The sequence below is a fragment of the Centroberyx affinis genome, unplaced genomic scaffold (assembly GCF_046629955.1).
Source record: "Centroberyx affinis isolate AG114_WGS23_722 - 3 ecotype Tasmania unplaced genomic scaffold, CSIRO-AGI_Caff_v1 ptg007152l_1, whole genome shotgun sequence".
NCBI classification, from domain to species: domain Eukaryota; kingdom Metazoa; phylum Chordata; class Actinopteri; order Beryciformes; family Berycidae; genus Centroberyx; species Centroberyx affinis.
In genome coordinates, this window is record NW_027283621.1 from 18115 (window position 1) to 38791 (window position 20677).

Genomic DNA, 20677 nt, shown 5'->3' on the forward strand with positions numbered 1-20677 from the left:
TGGGGTCCGGGGACCACCAGGGGTCCTTGAGGGGGTTCCAGGGGGTCCCCAGAAAATTGATGAATTGTTAAACTTCAGCATTATTTGATTTAGAAGAAGTTAACACAATTAGAGAATGTAGAAGAATGACTGTTCTGATCATAGTTTATCTGTTATCTCTCTACCTACAATACAGACAATCATGGAGTTCTGGACAAAATCATATCTGACAATAAAAATATTCTCAGATTTGGGTCCGAGAGACAAAATCTCATCAAATGGGGGTCTGTGGCTCTGATGTGGACTAAATTAGGGGTCCTTGATATCAAAAAGGTTGAGAATCACTGTTTTAAAGACATCGAACCCTCAGAAACTTCATGAGCTAAATGAGCTTCATGAGAAAAACATTTTTTACTGGTTGGTCACCGGTAGGAAAGTCGTCTGAAATTTTTCTGGAAGAACTGGATTTTTCCACCCTGTTGAGAAGGTTAAAGGTCATCGTTGTGTCATAACTCAGAGACTTGGGCAGCAGAATTTTTCTCTGATGTTCAAACTTCCTCAATTGACTTAGAAAAGCATTTGTATGGAATTTCAGAAAATCTGTTTTTGTGAGCAGGGGAAAGCCGGGTCGGCACGACAGAAACACTGAACGTCTTGCTGATCCGTTTTTATGCCATGAAATAATAAAAATGATTGATGACAAAAAATAACAATTCACCAATTTTCCAGGAAGTTAAAGTAATGGGATTTGATAGAAAAATACAAGAACAGCAGTTCATTTCAAGCTAGGTTTGACATCGTAAAGTTTGTATTTTAAAAAACGACAAAAAACAAGTAAATGTTAAAAAATGCTTGATGTAGACAGAAATAAATGGGCTTTAACTGCTGTTCTCCTACACCAGTGATTCTCAACGTTTTTCATATCAAGGACCCTAATTTAGTCCACATTAGAGCCACAGACCCCAATGTGATGAGATTTTGTCTCTCAGACCCAAATCTGAGAATATTTTTATTGTCAGATATGATTTTGCCCAGAACTCCATGACTGTCTGTACTGTAGGTAGAGAGATAACAGAGAAACTATGATCAGAACAGTCATTCTTCTACATTCTCTAACTGTGTTCACCTCTTGTAAATGAAATAATGCTGAAGTTTAACAATTCATCAGTTTGCTGGGGGCCCCCTGGAACCCCCTCAAGGACCCCTGGTGGTCCCCCGACCCCACGTTGAGAACCACTGTCCTAGAGGAACCAAACCCCAAACCCAAATTTGTGGTGAAGCCTGACATCTAATGGCGAAAAGTACGGTCCTGAACTGGCCTTCTGCTATTGGCTGATCTTTGGTGCCAAGATGCAAAGATGCAGTCTGGACTTCTTTGATCTTTCCCCTCTCTGTCTCTCTCCTCTGTTCTCTGGCCAGTGAAGCAGAAATTAAAAATAACAATGACCTCTCTGTCCCTCAGTAGAGCTCCTCCCTCCTCCAACCAGAGGTGGGATGTAACAAAGTAAAAATACTTCATTACTGTACTTAAGTAAGATTTTCAAGTATCTGTACTTTACTCAAGTTTTTCTTTCAAATATCTTTCTTTATGATTTGCTGTCAAACAGCTAATTATAACAACAGAAACAGCAGTAGGTGTTGCTCGCTTTTCAATAATTCATCTGTTTTTGGAACCCAACACTATGCATTATGTATGAGTTTGTAAAGTGAGGTGGAAAATGAACGGTGGAGCGGAGTGAGGAGCGTGGAGAGGTGGAGATTCATCTGATCTGATCTTATCTCGTCTTTTCCTGTCTCATCTCATCTCATCTAATCTCATTTCATCACATCTCATCTTTTCTACTGACTGCTTGTAGAAAAAAACCCTCTTCTTACACTCTTGAGGTTCAGTTGTCTTTCTTGTCTTTCTTCTCTACCTTTGGTCCATATGTTTTATTATAAGGTGAACGGCTAATATGCAAATCAGCACATTCTCTACATCAGTGATTCTCAACCTTTTTCATATCAAGGACCCCTCATTCAGTCCACATTAGGGCCACGGACCCCCATTTGATGAGATTTTGTGTCTCAGACCCAAATCTGAGAATATTTTTATTGTTAAATATGATTTTGTCAAGAATTACGTGATTATCTGTATTGTAGGTAGAGAGATATCAGAGAAACTATGATCAAAACAGTCATTTCTACATCTCTTTTCTTGTAAATTTCTTGTAAATGAAATAATGGTGAAGTTTAACAATTCATCAGTTTGCTGGGGACCCCCTGGAACCCCCTCAAGGACCCCTGGTGGTTCCCAGACCCCACGTTGAGAACCACTGCTCTACATACTATATGTCACCAGCTGTAACCTTATTACATTTGATAGGGTAAATTGTTTTTTTACAACACTCATCTCTTTCTGTACAGATGTTTGATCTGTCAGTACAGAGAGCTGACAGCATTTTCACGTCCTGTAGATTTTCATATTTGCATTATTATTTTTTCATACTGAATATATCCTCAGATTTTCCATTTATTTTATTTTCAGTATGCTCTACTGCTGTCATTGTGTACTCTGCACATATGCTTTAAATTCATTTTTTACATATATATATTTCTTTTCATATATATACTCATATCATTCTACTTGCAGGTTCTAGTGTTGTAGTCGTTGTGTTTAATAACTCCCATACGCTCTGTTCTTATTTCTGTTCTGTTTTTCTTTGCTGTGTCCTATTAGCTGCAGAAATCTAATCTAATTTAATCTAATCTAATGAAATCTAAAGTTTTAGGGTTTTCTCAGCAGATGATGTGAGAACAAACCCAGTGACTGACTGCAGAATAAAGGAAAGTCTTCTTCCCTCTAGTGGTCAGGATGAGAAACTGCAGCCTGAGGCCATCTGAGGTCACACTGCAGTCTGATCTGTTGACTGTAGGAAGGACAAACTTGTCATGGTTGTGACTTTCTGCCTTTGGTCATTGTCTAGGTTTTGTATTTCTTTGTGTATTATGTTTCCCTGTCTAGTTCTTGTAGTTCTACGTGTGCCATGTCTCCTGTCTGCCCCAGCTGTGTCTCATCTGTAATCACCCCCCATGTGTTTATTAGTCTTGTTCCCCAGTCAGTCTTGGTTGGATCATTGCTTTCTGTGTCAGTTTATGTGTGAAGAGTTTTTGGTTTCCTGTGTCACCTGCTACCTGTTATATGAAACACCCGGTCTTGGGGTTTGATCTCCAGCTGCCTCTCTGTCCTCACCACACCTCCATGTAACAAAACTGTTTTCACTTCACTGCTCCTCTGAATTTCAGATCTGTAAAATCTCAGATTTCTAAATGTTCTTCTGTGACTTTTCCTACCGACTCACTTCCTGCTCAAACCAGTGGTGTTAGATTTTCAAAATCATGCAGAGAAATAATATCTAGTGCTCTCGGTGGCTTGCTTGCCCCCCCCCGACCCCCTTCTCCAGATCCACTGGCCTTTCTGTCCTGTATTCTGTTGTAAAAACTGATGAAATGAGACTTTTGATCCCTGTGGGGAAATCAGGTCGCTGCAGCAGTAAAGAGTGATAGGAAAGAAAAACTTCTGTTCAGAACAACACACACACACACACACACACACACACACACACACACACACACACACACACACACACACACACACACACTGAGGTTCATTCAGGTTCAGTTGGACTTGGATAACAAAATGGAGATTACAGCAGGAAGCTCCAGTGGCTTCCAGTTAGACTATTAAGCAATTTTGGCTTGATAGTTTCTCTCCAATTTAATGTTAAATGACAAAAAAAAAAAAAAAAAAAAAAATGACACACCTCCCATTGCCCACAGGTCAGGTCATTACTAGATCTTACCTAAACTAATCATACATGACGTAGACTTATTTGTAATGAATTGTTTAAAAAAGTATTTACTTAGAGAAATCTGTTATAATAATGTTTGACCTTGGGGGAAAAAATGGAAGAATGACAGAATTTATTTGTTTTTGTATTTTTTGTATTCAGGAAATACAATTTACATATAGTATTTTAACTGAATCGTTTCTTGACACTTTTTTTTTTCCATGATCTTTATTGTACACAAGTTCATATACAAAGGTACAAACAGATACATAGACAATAGAGACAAAATAATAATAAACAAAAAACACATTTTACATTTTACAATGCCAGAGTTTATGTTATATGCAGCATATTATATTCGCTTAATAACTTTAAGGTCTTAATAGCTTTTTTGTTTTTAACATTAGATAAAATGGTGCTATATTGTTTAAATTCATTAATAAAGTGCAGGAAAGTTGGCTTGGTTCCTGACCATTTTTCTTATGAATATGGAATTTTCCAAAAATAATAAATAGTTGTATGATATACAGCATGTTATTTCCAATCTTATTGTGACTAAAATATAGCATTACATCAAACATATCTATTTCAACATTCATCTTAAGTTGCTTTTTTAGAAAGTTGGTCACATCAGTCCAGAACATTCTTGTATATATACAGTGAAAAAAATAGATGGGAAATACTCTCTTTTTCTAGTCCATACAAATCACTTATAATCAATATCCAGTTTGAATCTTTCTAACACATGTTAACCGGATAAATTCTATGCAATATCTTGAAAGACACTTCCTTAAACTTGTTATTGATACAGTATTTATCACAAATTTTCCATGCTTTTTCCCACTGTATATCATTAAATAAGGACGACCAAAAACATCTAGAAGATGGGACAGTAACACAACTAAGTGTATTCCTAATATTTTTGTTAGAGCACTTCTCTTTCAATATATTAGTTTCACCAATATAAATACTTTCCACCCAATCTTCAAAATTAAAATGTAGGTCTACAGCACCAGAGTTTCTACGGGGTTGTGTGGTTAATACAGAACCTCCTTGGTTGTGTGGGTTGTGTATGTAAGATGTCCTGCGTCATATACATGCGACGGACAGGCCTTTTTGCTGGATTGGTACTGCGCGTGCGCAATGTCAGGAGTCCTTGGCTGGTTGGCCTGCTGTAGGTGACTGATCCTGTGAAGGGGCACCGTCAACATGCAGAGCTGGAATCAGTTATATCGCACTCTGGCAACGGTAAGGCTGCAGTTTAATCCCCCACTGTCCTGCTCATGTTAGACAGGCTGGTTATGAAGAGCTGTGACTGGTTGTTAGTGTTGTGCTGACTGGTTCTGCTGCCTCACTCCCTCCGCCGCTGTCCGGGCCTTGCTAGCTGGTTAGCTAACAGCCCTGGTTCGGCGAAATCGTATGGAGTGAGCGGCGCACCGAACTCCATTAAAAAATCTGCCAGTTTGGGGTTGCTTTGCTTAGTGGCAAATATACATACCTCGCAAAACATAACTTAAGGTATTTTCTAAATCTATAGTTTTCAATTATACGTTCGGCTTAAACGCAATCCACCAAACGGCTCTTATTTCTTTAATTTATTAATGTTCCCCATCTATTCCTACAATCTCTTCTTCCAGCCAAAAAGACCACAGAAGGCGGTATAAACACTGCAAACCAGCTCTAAAAGCTTTATGAGCTGCTGCTTGGTGGATTATCTGACTGCCGATTTGAAAACAAACTCCTAAAGATTCAGAGTTGACCTCGGGTCATGTTTTATAGGCGTGTGACGTTAACGTTACCGATGAGCAAGGCAGCATCACATCTGCCGGTGTAAGGCATGACGTCTGTCCATACAGACCGGACCGGACCGGGGCTTTTGGTGCTAGCTCGCTAGGCTAGTTAGCACTGTTATCTAACTAGTTTGTCACAGCTTTGCTACTTGTGGCTCGTCGTCATATAGAGAAGCTTATCTCTGACATGGATATGATTACTGTCTAATACGACTGCAACTAACGATTCATTTCTATGGAAGCCCATTTCCACCAGTGTGATGAAAAAGAAAAAAAAAAAGATCCTGAAAGTCATTATAATGATAATGAGAAACTTTCTCAAAATAAGGTTTTAGTATCTCAAAATAATGAGAAACTTTCTCAAAATAAGGATTTAGTATCTCAAAATAATGAGTTAGTATCTCAAAACAATGAGTTAGTATCTCAAAATAATGATTTAGTATCTCAAAATAATGAGAAACTTTCTCAAAATAAGGTTTTAGTATCTCAAAACAATGAGTTAGTATCTCAAAATAATGAGAAACTATGTGTTGTTTCCTCATATGCACCAAAGCAACAGAAGCAACTAATTATTTTGAGATACTAAGTCATTATTTTGAGAAAGTTTCTCATTATAATGACTTTTTTTTCATCACACTGGCGGAAATTGGCTTCCATACATTTCATCATAGAGTAATCTATCAATATATATTTTTTTCTATTAATTGATTAACCATCTAGTCTGTAAAATGACAACATTTGTCCATCACAGTTCCCAGAGCTCAAAATGATTCTTCAAATTACTTAATTAGTCTGACCAGCCGCCAAAAAAACCCCACAGTATTCATTTAATGATATGTAACGGAGATAAGCAGCAAATCTTAGTATTTGTGAAGCTGTAAGCAGCAAATGTTTGATATGTTTACTTGATAAATGACTAAAACGATTCATCAAGTATCAAAATGATAATCAATTATCTGTAGATTGACTAGTTCTGTCTGTACTACTGTCTCATGACTTCCATCAGCTGTCATTACAAAACCATGTTTACTTGCTAACTAGCTAGCTAGCAGCCAAGCACTGTATATCATACACCATGTATAGTGAACGTTTTCCATACGTAGGTAAACCACATTCAATAATTGAGTACATGTAGAAAAGAAGATTCATATCTCTTCTGTCTCCACTGATGTTTTCAGTCTGATTTACACACTGTGTGACTCTGCTGGTGTTTAGACAAACTCTGCATCCCCTAAAAATGCATTCCCCCGGCAGTGTGTCCTCGGTGTGTGTTGTTGTTGTTGTTCTGCCAACTCACAAGGAAATTCTGTTGTAGGAAATATATTTGATAAATGACAAGTAGACTGATGTGCAGCGTGTCAAGTTCCCTGTGGAGTCAATGGATACTTGTTGTTTCAGATAATATCACAAACAAGAGACGTCTCTGTTTGTTATGAGGAAACCAGTCGGGTTACTTTGGGAACTTGATGATTAATTTCATTCTCTGTAATCCTGTGAAATGTTGTTTTACTGTTTAAAAATCTAGAGAGATATGAAAACAATCCAAAAACAAAAATGAAGTGACTTTATTTTCTTCCCTTAAAGTTAGTAAACCCAGGAGAAATCACACAGTTTGCTGCCTGGTTTCCTAACCTCTCTCTCTCTCTCTCTCTCTCTCTCTCTCTCTCTCTCTCTCTCTCTCTCTCTCTCTCTCTCTCTCTCTCTCTCTCTCTCTCTCTCTCTCTCTCTCTCTCTCTCTCTCTCTCACACAGCGGGGCCAGCACCTCCCCTGCAAACTCCACGGAGCGTCGGTCCTGTCTGTCCGGACGTACGCCGACAAAGCAGCAAGTAAGCCGATGATTTATGATCCATAATCGACTCCACTGTCCAAAGCCCGTCTTTATTAATGCCTGGTGGACTTTGTTCAGATCTTGGCAAACTGACAGAAGTTTCCCCACGAGTTAAAGTTCCAGCGCAGGGCCGGGCGATAATTCAATAATTATCATTTATCCTCTTTCAGCTAGGGCTGGACGATATGGTTGAAATCAATATCACGATAATCCTAAGGTTTTTTTTTTCAATATCAATATATATGACGATATGGCTCACATAAGTGAAATTACGTTAAATAATCAAATTAATGTTCATCATATTGAACCGAATGATAATGTTTGGTGTGATGTCAAACTAAACTGAAATTTTCACATAATATTCCTACCATACTTCATTCTGTCTGAGTTTCTAAATAAAATCTGCTTGTTCTCATCAGTTCAGACAGCAGAATTGTGCGTCTCGATATCCCAAAATCACCATATCATCACAATATAATCCCACTGAAAGACAATAAACGATAATATTGAATTATCGTCCAGCCCTACTTTCAGTGGAATCACATGGTGATGATCTGGTGATTTTGGGAAATCATGACACACAGTTCTGCTGCTGAACTGATGAGAAGAAGCAGATTTTATTTAAAACCTCTGACAGATTGAGATATGGTAGGAATATTATTTGAAAATGTCAGTTTAGTTTGACATCACTCCTAACATTACCATTCAGTTCAATGGGATGAGCATTCATTTGATTATTTAACATGTGATTTTTCATACGTGAGCCGTATCGTAACATGTATTGATATTGAAAAAAATCCATATCATGATATTTTTTTCAATCATATTGCCTAGTCCTAACTGAAATCAATATCACAGGCAGTGCCAGAATTCAGCATCCACTTGAATTTTTTTTTTTTTTTTTACCAGCCAGCTAGATTGTTAGAATAGAATTGGAGTTAGAATTGGACTTGATGGTTGGTCGCCTGCCACAGCGGCTGCTACAGTACACTGACTTCCTGCCACATCCTAAACTGACCTGTTTGGCTGGAGGTGACTTCCTGTCAGGTGACCCTCCTCTCACCTGGCTGGATCTGACTAACTAACTGAGTCTGAATAAGAGCCTGCAGTGATAAACTCCTGATGTCTCTGCTCTCTCTCTGCAGTCGATGCTGATGTCACGGTGGTCGGCTCCGGACCCGGCGGGTATGTCGCCGCCATCAAAGCCGCCCAGCTCGGCTTCAAGGTAAGATGATGCCTTCAGGGCCGCAGCGTGCTGAGGAACTGTGCAGGGTTTTTTTCTGCTTCATTAGACAGGGCAGAGAGAAGGTGACATGCAGCAGAGGGCACAGGCCGGGTTCAAACCCGTGCCACTGCAATTAGGAATTAGCCTTAATCAATCAATCAATCAATCAGTCAAACTTTATTTATATAGCACCTTTCAAACAAATCAAATGCAATTCATCCTACAAAACGTAGGATGTTAAAAATGGATTTAGAGACTGAATCAAACCAAAACAACCAAAACCCCCCAAAAAAGTTAATTGAATAAGACAACAATAAAAGATGGGTAGTTAAGATAATAAACAATAAAAATTAAATTATGAAATACTACACAAAATAAATTGATTATAGTAAAACAGTAAAATGTTAATAAAATAAAATAGAATAAAATAAATAATAATGATCAACAGTGAAATGTTTCATAAAACAAAATAGAAAAAAAATAAAAAATAATGATAGTAAATAAAATAAATATAAATACTAAAACCATAAAATTATAAAACACTACATAAAAGCCAGACTGAATAGATGGGTTTTTAGTTTACGTTTAAAAAAAACTAAACAATAATGTTACTTTAAAGGTACACTGTACCAGTTGAACTTTACTTCCTTGATTTGATGTATTGTATTGAAACAGGATGTTGGGGGCGGGGCTTAACGCAGGGAGGGATCACTCAAAAGTGTAAACCAATGGGAGATCAGTCAGTAAGAGAAAGGCTGATTGTTTTGAGCGGAGAGGAAGGACTGTTCAAAAAGTTTTATCGGTTGAAATTTATAGTTAGGCCATCTAGTATAGCATGAGGTCACCGTTAAAGATACACTGTTTTCCAGGAAGGAGAAGTGATGGGAGTTCATTTCATGGAGAATGTTATTGTGCAGTTCCTAGTTTCCGTAGGAATATTTTGCACAACCTGACCTTCCAGTATCGTTGCCAAATCCTGTTTCAGTGAAAACTCCCTGAAACCAAATTCATGTTAGAGTCCATGAACGAGCTTCTCTCATTTAAACTAGAGAAACTAGAAAGTAGAGAACCAAGAGTCCAGTCTGCCACAGAATCAACTCTCATGTGAACATTCTGCTTTGACTTTATTGATTTCAGGTTAATTGGAATAAATGTAGGTTTCCCTTTTTTTTTTTTAAAGCAGAAATGTATTCGTGTGTGTTTGTCTCATGTGTGTTCTGCCGTTCCCCTGTCAGACGGTGTGTGTGGAGAAGAACAGCACTCTGGGTGGAACCTGCCTGAACGTCGGCTGCATCCCTTCAAAGGTAAAAAAAAAAACCTGTGAAATGTAGTGATGCAAGAGAAGGCAGTGAGCACCAAAACATCTAGACAGAGACACATCTATTTGTCTCTGACTTTGGCTTTAGTCAGACATTTTTAACGTGCAACGACTGAGCCATCCCATAATAATAATCACCAATTGATTCAACTCTTATTCTTCTCAGCCTGTTTGTGTCTCAGTGCATCACTGAGAAAACTAAACTGAACTGAACTACAGCCAGGGTTCCTACGCAGGTCTGGAAAAGTATTAAAAATGAATTTGATCATTTCCAGGTCTTGAATAGTTTGGGAATTCGAAAAAATGTCTGGAAAAGTATGGAAAATGTTGTGGTTCAGGTCCGATACACACATAATTCTAGCTTTTATGTTGTTGTAGAGCCACGTTGAGTCCACAGTTTTTGTTGATGTGAAGAATAATGTTCAGATAGAGGGACGCTCTTATGACCCAGCCGCTGTCAGCATGCATTATATCAAATACCCACCAAAATCAAACTCCGGTCAAGAACATAGGGTCTGGGAAAAATATGGAATTTTAAAATGGAAAGCGTGTAGGAACCCTGCCAATCATCTCACATATTCTGATATTTGTCTCTGTGAAGAACAATCTTCATCTATACAGTGATATGACCTAGTTAGCAGGGGCAAGATGTCTGTCTGCGTAAATCATATTGAACACCAGACAAAATCTTCAAAACAAATCAAGGTCTGGAAGAAGTATGGAATTTTTTAATTGATAATGTGTAGGAACCCTGTACAGTTGGCTTTAAAGTATTCTGGTCTACTACAAAATTCTTTATTGGCTAATCAGTGGTTGACAGTCTGGGGGTTTGGGCCCAACTGGTCCTGAAATGAGTTGGGGATTTTTTTTTTATTTTTTTTTTTATTTAACCTTTATTTAACCAGGTCGATCCCGTTGAGATACAATGACCTCTTTTTCAAGGGAAGCCTGGCCAAGACAGCAGCCTAAGAAACATTAAAATTGCAACAATTAAAAACAAACAACACCAACTCACACAACAAAATAAATAAAATACATGCTAGATATAAGCAACAGGATTAAGAATTTACATTAAAACAACAACAAGTGCGATATGTAGCTGCTACAAAATCTCTCATACGGTTTTTAAAAGTTCCAAGAGTGATGAGTTCCAAGATTAAGAGCGATGCCCCTTTGGAGGGAAAAGTGACTTTCTTCATTGTTCCCCAGCTGAGATGAAACTGTCTTCTCTCCTCAGGCTCTGCTCAACAACTCCTACCTGTACCACATGGCTCACGGCAAGGACTTCGAGAGCAGGGGCATCGAAAGTAAGAGTGCACTTCATTCTGTGAGCGATGTCAAACTCCATTAAAAGGTTTTGGCCAGTTGCTAATGGCAGAAATCAAGTGCAAAGTAAATGTTTGCTGATGAATGTGCTGATACTGTTTTCTGAACTGAACTTGCAAACTGAACTTCCCTGCTGTTGGATCTTATCAGTAGTGGATAAGAGTCCTAAAATACCCTGCTCAAGTAGGAGTACTGTTAGTTTGCTGATATTTTACTGAAGTAAAAGTAAAAGTTCTGGTGTAAAAATGTCCTTCAGTAAAAGTAAAAAGAGTCTGATTTAAAATGTCCTCAGAGTAAAAGTTCCTGAGTTCCTCTTTAGAACAGAGAACGTTGTCAGCTGTGATCTTTTCCATGTGGTTCTAACAGGAGAGAGGACAGAGTTCACACTAGATTCTTTTCACTGGAAACATTAGAAATGAGAAAATAAAGTGCAGAAACAAAGTAAAGTCAGATTCCTCTTCTCACTGTGAATGGATCCACAGTTTGTCAGTTTACGTCGATCCAGTTTCTGTTGCTGATGGAGAGACACACAATCTGTTCTGTGATGGATGGATTTAAGATGGACTGAAGGACAAAACTGCAGGAGAGATGGACTGAAGGAGAAGTCAAATTACTACAAGATTCAGAATTCTGACTAAATTATTCTCAGAAGTCTTACTTTATTCAACTTTATTCTCAGAATTCTGACTTTAAACTCAGAACTCAAATACATTTTTCACGTGGCACTAATCCTCTTCCGTAAATTACTGACTGTAAAAAATGCTAAAAAAATTAAAGTACACAAAAAAGCTACTCAGTTACAGTAATGTGAGTACATTTAGAGACATTTCTCTCTGTCTCTCTCTCTCTGTCTGTCTGTCTGTCTCTCTCTCTATCTGTCTCTCTCTCTCTCTCTCTCTCTCTCTCTCCCTCTCTCCCTCTCTCTCTCTCTCTCTCAGTCTCTGGCCTCACGTTGAATCTGGAGAAGATGATGTCTCAGAAGAGCGGGGCGGTCAAAGCGCTGACCGGAGGAATCGCACATCTATTCAAACAGAACAAGGTCAGGAGGACTTTCACATTAGAAGAAGAATCAGGAGCATTTGGCACATACAGGGAATTTGCTGACAGTGTGACATCATCGCTCCCCTCAGGTGACCCACGTGAACGGTTTCGGCAGAGTGACGGGTAAGAACCAGGTGACGGCCACGGTGGCCGACGGCAGCGAGCAGGTCATCAACACCAAGAACATCCTGATCGCCACCGGCTCCGAGGTCACGCCCTTCCCCGGGATCGAGGTCAGAGCGCTCGAAGGGTTTCTGCACTTCACTGTGGTGCTGTGAGCGTTTATGGTTCTGTGAGCGTTTATGGTGCTGTGAGCGTTTATGGTTCTGTGAGCGTTTATGGTTCTGTGAGCGTTTATGGTTCTGTGAGCGTTTATGGTTCTGTGATTCTGAGCGTAAAAACCACTGAAACACCAGATGGCAGTGTGCTGCTCTGTTAAAACTTAAGTAATGACAGAAGAAGTGAGACATACTGATTCATTCATTCATTCAAGCCTTTATTTAAACTTGAAGAACCATTGAGGTTGCCCTCATTTACAATGATGTCGAGTTACAGACAAGTTAAAAGTTAAAAATAAATGGGACAAAACATAGATGAGAATAATGAAAATCAGTTAAAACAGTTACACATTGAGGCAGGGAGTAGAGCTGCAACGATTAATCGATTAGTTGTCAAATATTAAATTATTTGCCAGCTATTTTGATAATCGATTAATCGGTTTGAGTAATTTTTTAAGAAAAATAAGTCAAAATTCTCTGATTCCAGCTTCTTAAATGTGAATATTTTCTGGTTTCTTTACTCCTCTATGACAGTAAACTGAATATCTTTGGGTCTTTGGGAAACACTGATCCACATTTTTCACCATTTTCTGACATTTTATAGACCAAACAACTAATCGATTAATCAAGAAAATAATTGACAGATTAATCGACAATGAAAATAATCGTTAGTTGCAGCCCTAGCAGGGAGGTTTGTGATCATGGTTTTAAATTGTCCATAGGTTAGTAGAGTATTGATTTTTAGGGTGTGTTGGCCAACCCACTTTATCATATAGAATACAGTGGTGAGTACCATAGCTATCACCAGTAATAAATCTGAGGGCAGAATGATAGACCGTGTCTAGGGGTTTAAGGAGCAGCATTTCTATAAATTACATCCCCATAATCCAACACTGATAGGAAAACTGCTTCAACAATCCTCTTTCTACTAATCATAGGGAAGCTGGTTCTGTTTCTTTAAAAGAAGCCAATTTTTTTACGCATACGTTTATATAATTGGTTTTAATCTATTTTATTTACTTTACTGACTTATTTTATTTTATTGTTCTGTCTCCATGTCTACAATTATGTTATGTTGTTGGCTTTTATTTCATATTTTCCATATTTCTTCACTAATGCAGTGGTGTTCATTTTTCTATACTACAGTTAAAAAGCTGCTGCAGCAGATGTGTGTTTGTTGACCACAGAATAATGCTGTTATTACTGCTGGATAAAATCATATCATTTTAGTTAAGTAATTGACTAAATTGAATCAATGTGGCAGAAGTCTTACTAAACTCTACTAAGACTAAAGTTAAAAATTATGTGAAAATTTAATGATTTAATTTTCACGATTGTGATTGTGTGTTGCAGATCGATGAAGACACCATCGTGTCGTCGACCGGCGCTCTGTCGCTGAAGAAAGTTCCTGAAGAACTCATCGTCATCGGAGCCGGGGTCATCGGGGTGGAGCTGGTCAGTCTCACTTCAGTCTGCTTCTATTCTATTCTATTCTATTCTATTCTATCTGCTTATGATTCTATTCTGCTGCTGCATTCCCTGACTACGTTTACATGGACAGCATTAATCCGGCTGTTGGCCGTATTCTAAATAAGACAATATTCCGATTAAGATGTTTGAACTGGATTTCAACAAATCTATTCTGCCGAAACGGCAATGAAAAACGTTGCAGAAACCTTTCAAACTTTAGCCCCGCCCACAAAGGCACCGATTGGCTCGATTGTTTCTCCAAGCAAGAACAAGTCGCTGAGGAGGGAAACACCAGACTCTCTGAATCGCTCCACAGAACCTGAAAAGTGGAGGGACGAGGGAACCAGACTGGCTTCTTGTTGGTGTTTGGGGAAACCTGAAGTCCAGGGGCCGGATTCACCAATGTGTTCTTAAGATAGATCTTAAGAAATGACATAAGAGGAAATTTTAGGAAGTTCTTAAGAAGGCTCTTAAGTGCAATTCCTCAGTATTTTCTTAGTAACAGTCTCATTTCTTACGAATTTCTTTAATTTTCCTACTTAAGAACTTCTCAAAATAGGGCCTGAATTAATTCTGGTTAATAAACTTTAGGCTTACTGCCATTGAGGCTAGGAGACAAGGCTAGGAGGCTAGGAGACAAGGATAGGAGGCTAGGAGACATGACTAGGAGGCAACCCAAAGTGCTTCCATCTACAAAACAATTGGGGAAAAACCTATTTAGAGCAACTAGAGCAAAGATTTAAACATTGGTTGCTGTTGGTAACTGTAAAATTTGCAGCTTATTTCCAACAGACATGAGACAGAGGCCTACCTGGCCCTACACCAAATAAAGCTTTACAATAAATGTTCATCTTAATGTTAGGTGTAGGGGAACCTATGAAGACTTTGAACTATAACCTACTTGTCTAAAATGTGTTTAAATATATGATATTAGAGGCTTACCTTTTCACTGTAGGAGTTTTAAGACAGGTGAAGGGCCGTCTTAAAGTTAAGAAAAAAATCAAGAACAAATTTGAGAACTTTCATTTCAAGAATACCATTTATTCCTAAGTTTTTTCTTAGGAAGAAACATAAGAAGAAAGTTAAGAAAATATATAAGAACTGTTTTTGAAGAATAGCATTTTTTCCTAGTTTTTTTCTTAAGACTAAAGTTAAGAAAAAAATGGCACTTGAGAAGATTTTTTTTCTTAAGAGGGTTTTGTGAATCCGGCCCCTGGTGTCTGTCAGTCATCAGTGTGTGTGTGTGTGTGTGTGTGTGCGTGCTCCCCGTCCCGCAGGGCTCGGTGTGGCAGCGTCTGGGGTCTAAAGTCACGGCGGTGGAGTTCCTGGGTCACGTGGGCGGCATGGGCATCGACATGGAGATCTCCAAGAACTTCCAGCGCATCCTGCAGAAGCAAGGCATGAAGTTCAAGCTCGGCACCAAAGTCATGGGCGCCACCAGGAGGCCCGACGGCAAGCTGGACGTGGCGTGAGTCCCGAACCCGCGGCTGGGAAAGTCTTCCTCCGGATAAAAACGGGATAGGGTGTAACTCTGTGTGTGTGTGTGTGTGTTTCTCTGCAGAGTGGAGGCGGCGGCCGGAGGGAAGAACGAGACTCTGACGTGTGACGTGCTGCTGGTCTGCATCGGGAGGAGGCCGTTCACCCAGAACCTCGGCCTGGAGAGCATCGGCATCGAGCTCGACAACAGAGGAAGAATCCCAACCAACACCCGCTTCCAGACCAAGGTCCCCAGGTACGAGATCAGCTGACTGGATTTCATAATAACTCCTCGAGACTTGACTTGATGCATGAAGAGAAGACTTGGGACTTGACTCTGACTTGGGTTCTGGTGACTCGGGACTTGACTCTGACTTGTACTCTGATGACTTGAAAAGGTTTCTAAAGTCTTGACTTGAGATCTTGTGTTTGTGTAAATGACTTAGATTGAAAGTGATGAGATTTGTTCCAGCAGACGACTGAATTTAAATTCTGTTTTCTGAATTTGTATGGAATGATTGAATTTATTGAAGAAATTGATTATAGAAACTAGCCTCCTCCTCTCCTCTCCTTGTCTCCTCTCTCCTCTCCTCTCCTGTCCTTGTCTCCTCTCCTTGTCTCCTCTCCTCTCCTCTCCTTGTCTCCTCTCCTCTTCTCTCCTTGTCTCCTCTCCTCTCCTCCTCTCCTCTCCTTGTCTCCTTTCCTCTCCTCTCTTCCTCTCCCCTCCTTGTCCCCTCTCCTCTCCTCCTCTCCTCTCCTCTCCTCTTCTTGTCTCCTCTCTCCTCGCATCTTCCCTCTCCTCTTCTTGTCTCCTCTCCTCCTACTCTCCTTGTCTCCTCTCCTCTCTCCTCTCCTTTTCTCCTCTTCTCTCCTTGTCTCCTTTCCTCCGCTCCTCTCCTCTCCTCCTCTTCTCTCCTTGTCTCCTTTCCTCCTCTCCTCTCTCCTCCTCTCCTTTCCTTGTCTCCTCTCCTCTCCTCCTCTCCTCTCCTCTCCTCCATGGTGGGACACACAAACACACAAACCGCTCTCCAGTTATAGTAGTGGGATGTCTGTAGATTAATTGAAGTCATTCAGGTAGTAAGATGTCCAAACAAATAGAAACAAAATCCACTGGACTTAAAATGAGGAGTTGAAGACGTTTCACCGCTCTGACCCTCATCCTCTCACCCCCCCCCCCCCCCCTTCTCCCCCACACAGTATTTATGCCATCGGGGACGTGGTCGCCGGGCCGATGCTGGCCCACAAGGCGGAGGACGAGGGCATCATCTGTGTGGAGGGCATGGCCGGCGGCGCCGTGCACATCGACTACAACTGTGTTCCCTCCGTCATCTACACACATCCTGAGGTCGCCTGGGTGGGCAAGACCGAGGAGCAGCTCAAAGAGGAGGTGAGAGAGGGAGAGAGAGGGAGAGAGAGAGATGATAACGATGTTAGTGGTGGAAATAGGGCTGGGCGTTATTGTTAAAATCAATATCAGGATAATCATATGGATTTTTTTCGATATATATATCACGATATGGCTCACGTGTGCAAAATCACGTTAAGTAATCAAATGAATGTTCATCCCATTGAGCCGAATAGTAATGTTAGGGTGTGATGTCAAACAAAACTGAAATTTTCAAATAATATTCCTTAAAGAAAAAGTATTTTTGCACACCTAAAAGTCTTTGAGTGACAGATGCATAGGGCAAAAACCAAAAAGGTAAATACTGAGAGAGAAATATAATCCCGCACTGTCCACACTTACATAATACTTTACTGCAACGTTTCAGTCACAGGACCTTCATCAGGCAAACGTGTGTGTGATGTTTACCTGATGAAGGTCCTATGACCGAAACATTGCAGTAAAGTGTAGACAGTGTGCGGTTTTTAAGTAAAATTTGCTTGTTATCAGTTCAGAAAGCAGAATTGTATGTCACGATATCCGAAAATCACCATATCATCATGACAATATGATTCCACTGAAAGACGATAAACGATGATATTGAATTATCGCCCAGCTTTAGGTGGAAATAAAGCAAACATGTCAACAACCAGTGAGCTGTGCTGAAGGGGAAACTGCTGACCCAGAACTCAGAAAACACTCTGGACTCCTAGCTAACAAATTAACAACATTCATACAGCGTAATGAGAGTAAACCCAGTCATCACCAGTCAGTTCAATGCAAACATGTTTTGGAAAAAGTCAAAGCAGTTGTATCTTTAAACTAGTTCACACTGTCTGTCCAACATCTTCAGCTGAAGACGAGCGGTCCATGAATGAAATTAATTCACTGCATTAGTAGTTCACAGCTTCAGCCACTAGGAGGCGACGTTTCCTCACGTTTTTTTTCCATAACACCATGACACTTGTACGTCTTCATAAGAATCACTTGATTCACCAAGTACAGAAGATTATACCTATCAGTCCACATAAAGACAGACTGTACGTTGTAGCAGTTTGACCAAGTTTAAACCAGTCAAAAGTTAGAGTCAGTGTCAAAACCCACAAAGGATACATGCATTCAGAATACACAAACCCAGGTTATTTTTTAAAACACAAACAAATTTATAATTAATTGCAAGGCAGTAGAATGAAACACACAATTTAAATAAACTCAACCACACCATCAGTTCAATTTTCAAAGCTTATATTAGAGCAAAATGGGTAGAAGAAAGGTTCTTTATAGTCAAGTCCAGTTCCATATAATTCAGTTCAGTTTATAAAGGAACAAAAACACTCCACTTTGGGATTTCCCGGTTATCAGTTCAGTGCCGTTCAGTTCACTCGACAAAAACACTCCACTCCGAGATCTCCCGGTTATCCAACAAACAAAACTGAAAACAAGGAAGTATTCCCAACCACAGTTCAGTTCCGTTAACTCACAAACAAAAATCCACAAACCCCCAAAGCTTTAGTCAAAGTCAAGTCAAATGGTCATCCGGGAAAAAAAACAGACTGATAGCCGGAAACATAGTTCTTATTATTTATAACAACATAATTTGGGCGATCGGCACAAATTATGAGTCTACATGTAGCTTCTATACATGTCAGTCTGCATATAGACAGTAATAGGTCAATTAACTAATCGATTAATCGACTAACTGCTTCAGCGGTTGTTAGCGTTCCTCAGTTCTGTACCTTCAGACAGTGTGGGGTCAGTCCAGCTGCAGCTGTAGAGGAGTGTCTTTAATACTGACCAGGCTGAGTCTCCTCTCCTCTTCATCAGTGAGTCACTGAGCTCTTCCTCTCTGCAGGGCATCCCGTACAAAGTCGGCAAGTTCCCCTTCGCCGCCAACAGTCGAGCCAAGACCAACGCAGACACCGACGGCCTGGTGAAGATCCTGAGCCACAAGGAGACAGACAGGATGCTGGGATCACACATCCTGGGATCTGTAAGCCTTTCCTCTACACACACACACACACATGACTGTCCTCACCTGGGCCCGGATTCACCAATGTGTTCTTAAGATAGATCTTAAGAAATGACATAAGAGGAAATTTTAGGAAGTTCTTAAGAAGACTCTTAAGTGCAATTCCTCAATATTTTCTTAGTAACAGTCTCATTTATTACGAATTTCTTTAATTTTCCTACTTAAGAACTTCTCAAAATAGGGCCTGAATTAATTCTGGTTAATAAACTTTTGGCTTACTGACATTGAGGCTAGGAGACAAGGCTAGGAGGCTAGGAGACAAGGATAGGAGGCTAGGAGACAAGGCTAGAAGACAAGGCTAGGAGGCTAGGAGACAAGGCTAGGAGACAAGGCTAGGAGGCTAGGAGACAAGGCTAGGAGGCTAGGAGACAAGGCTAGGAGGCTAGGAGACAAGGCTAGGAGGCTAGGAGACATGACTAGGAGGCAACCCAAAGTGTTTCCATCTACAAAACAATTGGGGAAAAACCTATTTAGAGCAACTAGAGCAAAGATTTAAACATTGGTTGCTGTTGGTAACTGTAAAATTTGCATCTTATTTCCAACAGACATGAGACAGAGGCCTACCTGGCCCTACACCAAATAAAGCTTTACAATAAATGTTCATCTTAATGTTAGGTGTAGGGGAACCTATGAAGACTTTGAACTATAACCTACTTGTCTAAAATGTGTTTAAATATATGATATTAGAGGCTTACCTTTTCACTGTAGGAGTTTTAAGACAGGTGAAGGGCCGTCTTAAAGTTAAGAAAAAAATCAAGAACAAATTTGACAACTTTCATTTCAAGAATACCATTTATTCCTAAGTTTTTTATTAGGAAGAAACATAAGAAGAAAGTTAAGAAAATATATAAGAACTGTTTTTGAGCTTTTTTTTTCTTAAGACTAAAGTTAAGAAAAAAATGGCACTTGAGAAGATTTTTTTCTTAAGGTTTTGTGAATCCAGCCCCTGGTCTGTTAGGAGCTGGAGACTAGCTCCAGTCAGGGTGGGGATTCCTATGGAAGCGCACTGTGGACTTTATTTACGCCTTTATCTTCTCAAGATATCGACTCATTTCTGTCACGACCTCGAGAAAACAGAGTGACAGGCAGAGAGTAACTGACACAGTAACCATCTGAGCTGTGATGTTCCTGTTGTTCCTGATGTTCCTGTTGTTCCTGTTGTTCCTGATGTTCTTGTTGTTCCTCATGTTTCTGATGTTCCTCATGTTCCTCATGTTCCTCATGTTCCTGATGTTCCTCATGTTCCTGTTGTTCCTGATGTTCCTGTTGTTCCTCATGTTTCTGATGTTCCTCATGTTCCTCATGTTCCTCATGTTCCTGATGTTCCTCATGTTCCTGTTGTTCCTGTTGTTCCTCATGTACCTCATGTTCCTCATGTTCCTGTTGTTCCTCATGTTCCTGATGTTCCTCATGTTCCTGATGTTCCTCATGTTCCTCATGTTCCTGTTGTTCCTGATGTTCCTCATGTTCCTCATGTTCCTGTTGTTCCTGTTGTTCCTCATGTACCTCATGTTCCTCATGTTCCTGTTGTTCCTCATGTTCCTGTTGTTCCTGTTGTTCCTCATGTACCTCATGTTCCTCATGTTCCTGTTGTTCCTCATGTTCCTGTTGTTCCTCATGTTCCTGTTGTTCCTGTGTTCCTCATGTACCTCATGTTCCTCATGTTCCTGTTGTTCCTCATGTTCCTGTTGTTCCTCATGTA

At 39.9% G+C, this 20677-nt stretch overlaps 1 protein-coding gene across 1 annotated transcript; it reads left to right on the top strand.

Annotated features, from left to right (window-relative positions):
* Positions 1 to 4949: 4949 nt before the first annotated feature.
* On the top strand, positions 4950 to 19026 carry dldh (dihydrolipoamide dehydrogenase). Its single transcript, XM_071513429.1, has 12 exons — positions 4950 to 5057; positions 7351 to 7426; positions 8574 to 8653; positions 9889 to 9957; positions 11209 to 11278; positions 12236 to 12336; positions 12428 to 12571; positions 13970 to 14071; positions 15364 to 15554; positions 15648 to 15818; positions 16760 to 16949; positions 18799 to 19026. The coding sequence occupies exons 1-12, from the start codon at positions 5019 to 5021 to the stop codon at positions 19009 to 19011; spliced, it is 1446 nt and encodes a 481-aa protein (XP_071369530.1). The 5' UTR covers positions 4950 to 5018; the 3' UTR covers positions 19012 to 19026.
* Positions 19027 to 20677: the final 1651 nt, after the last annotated feature.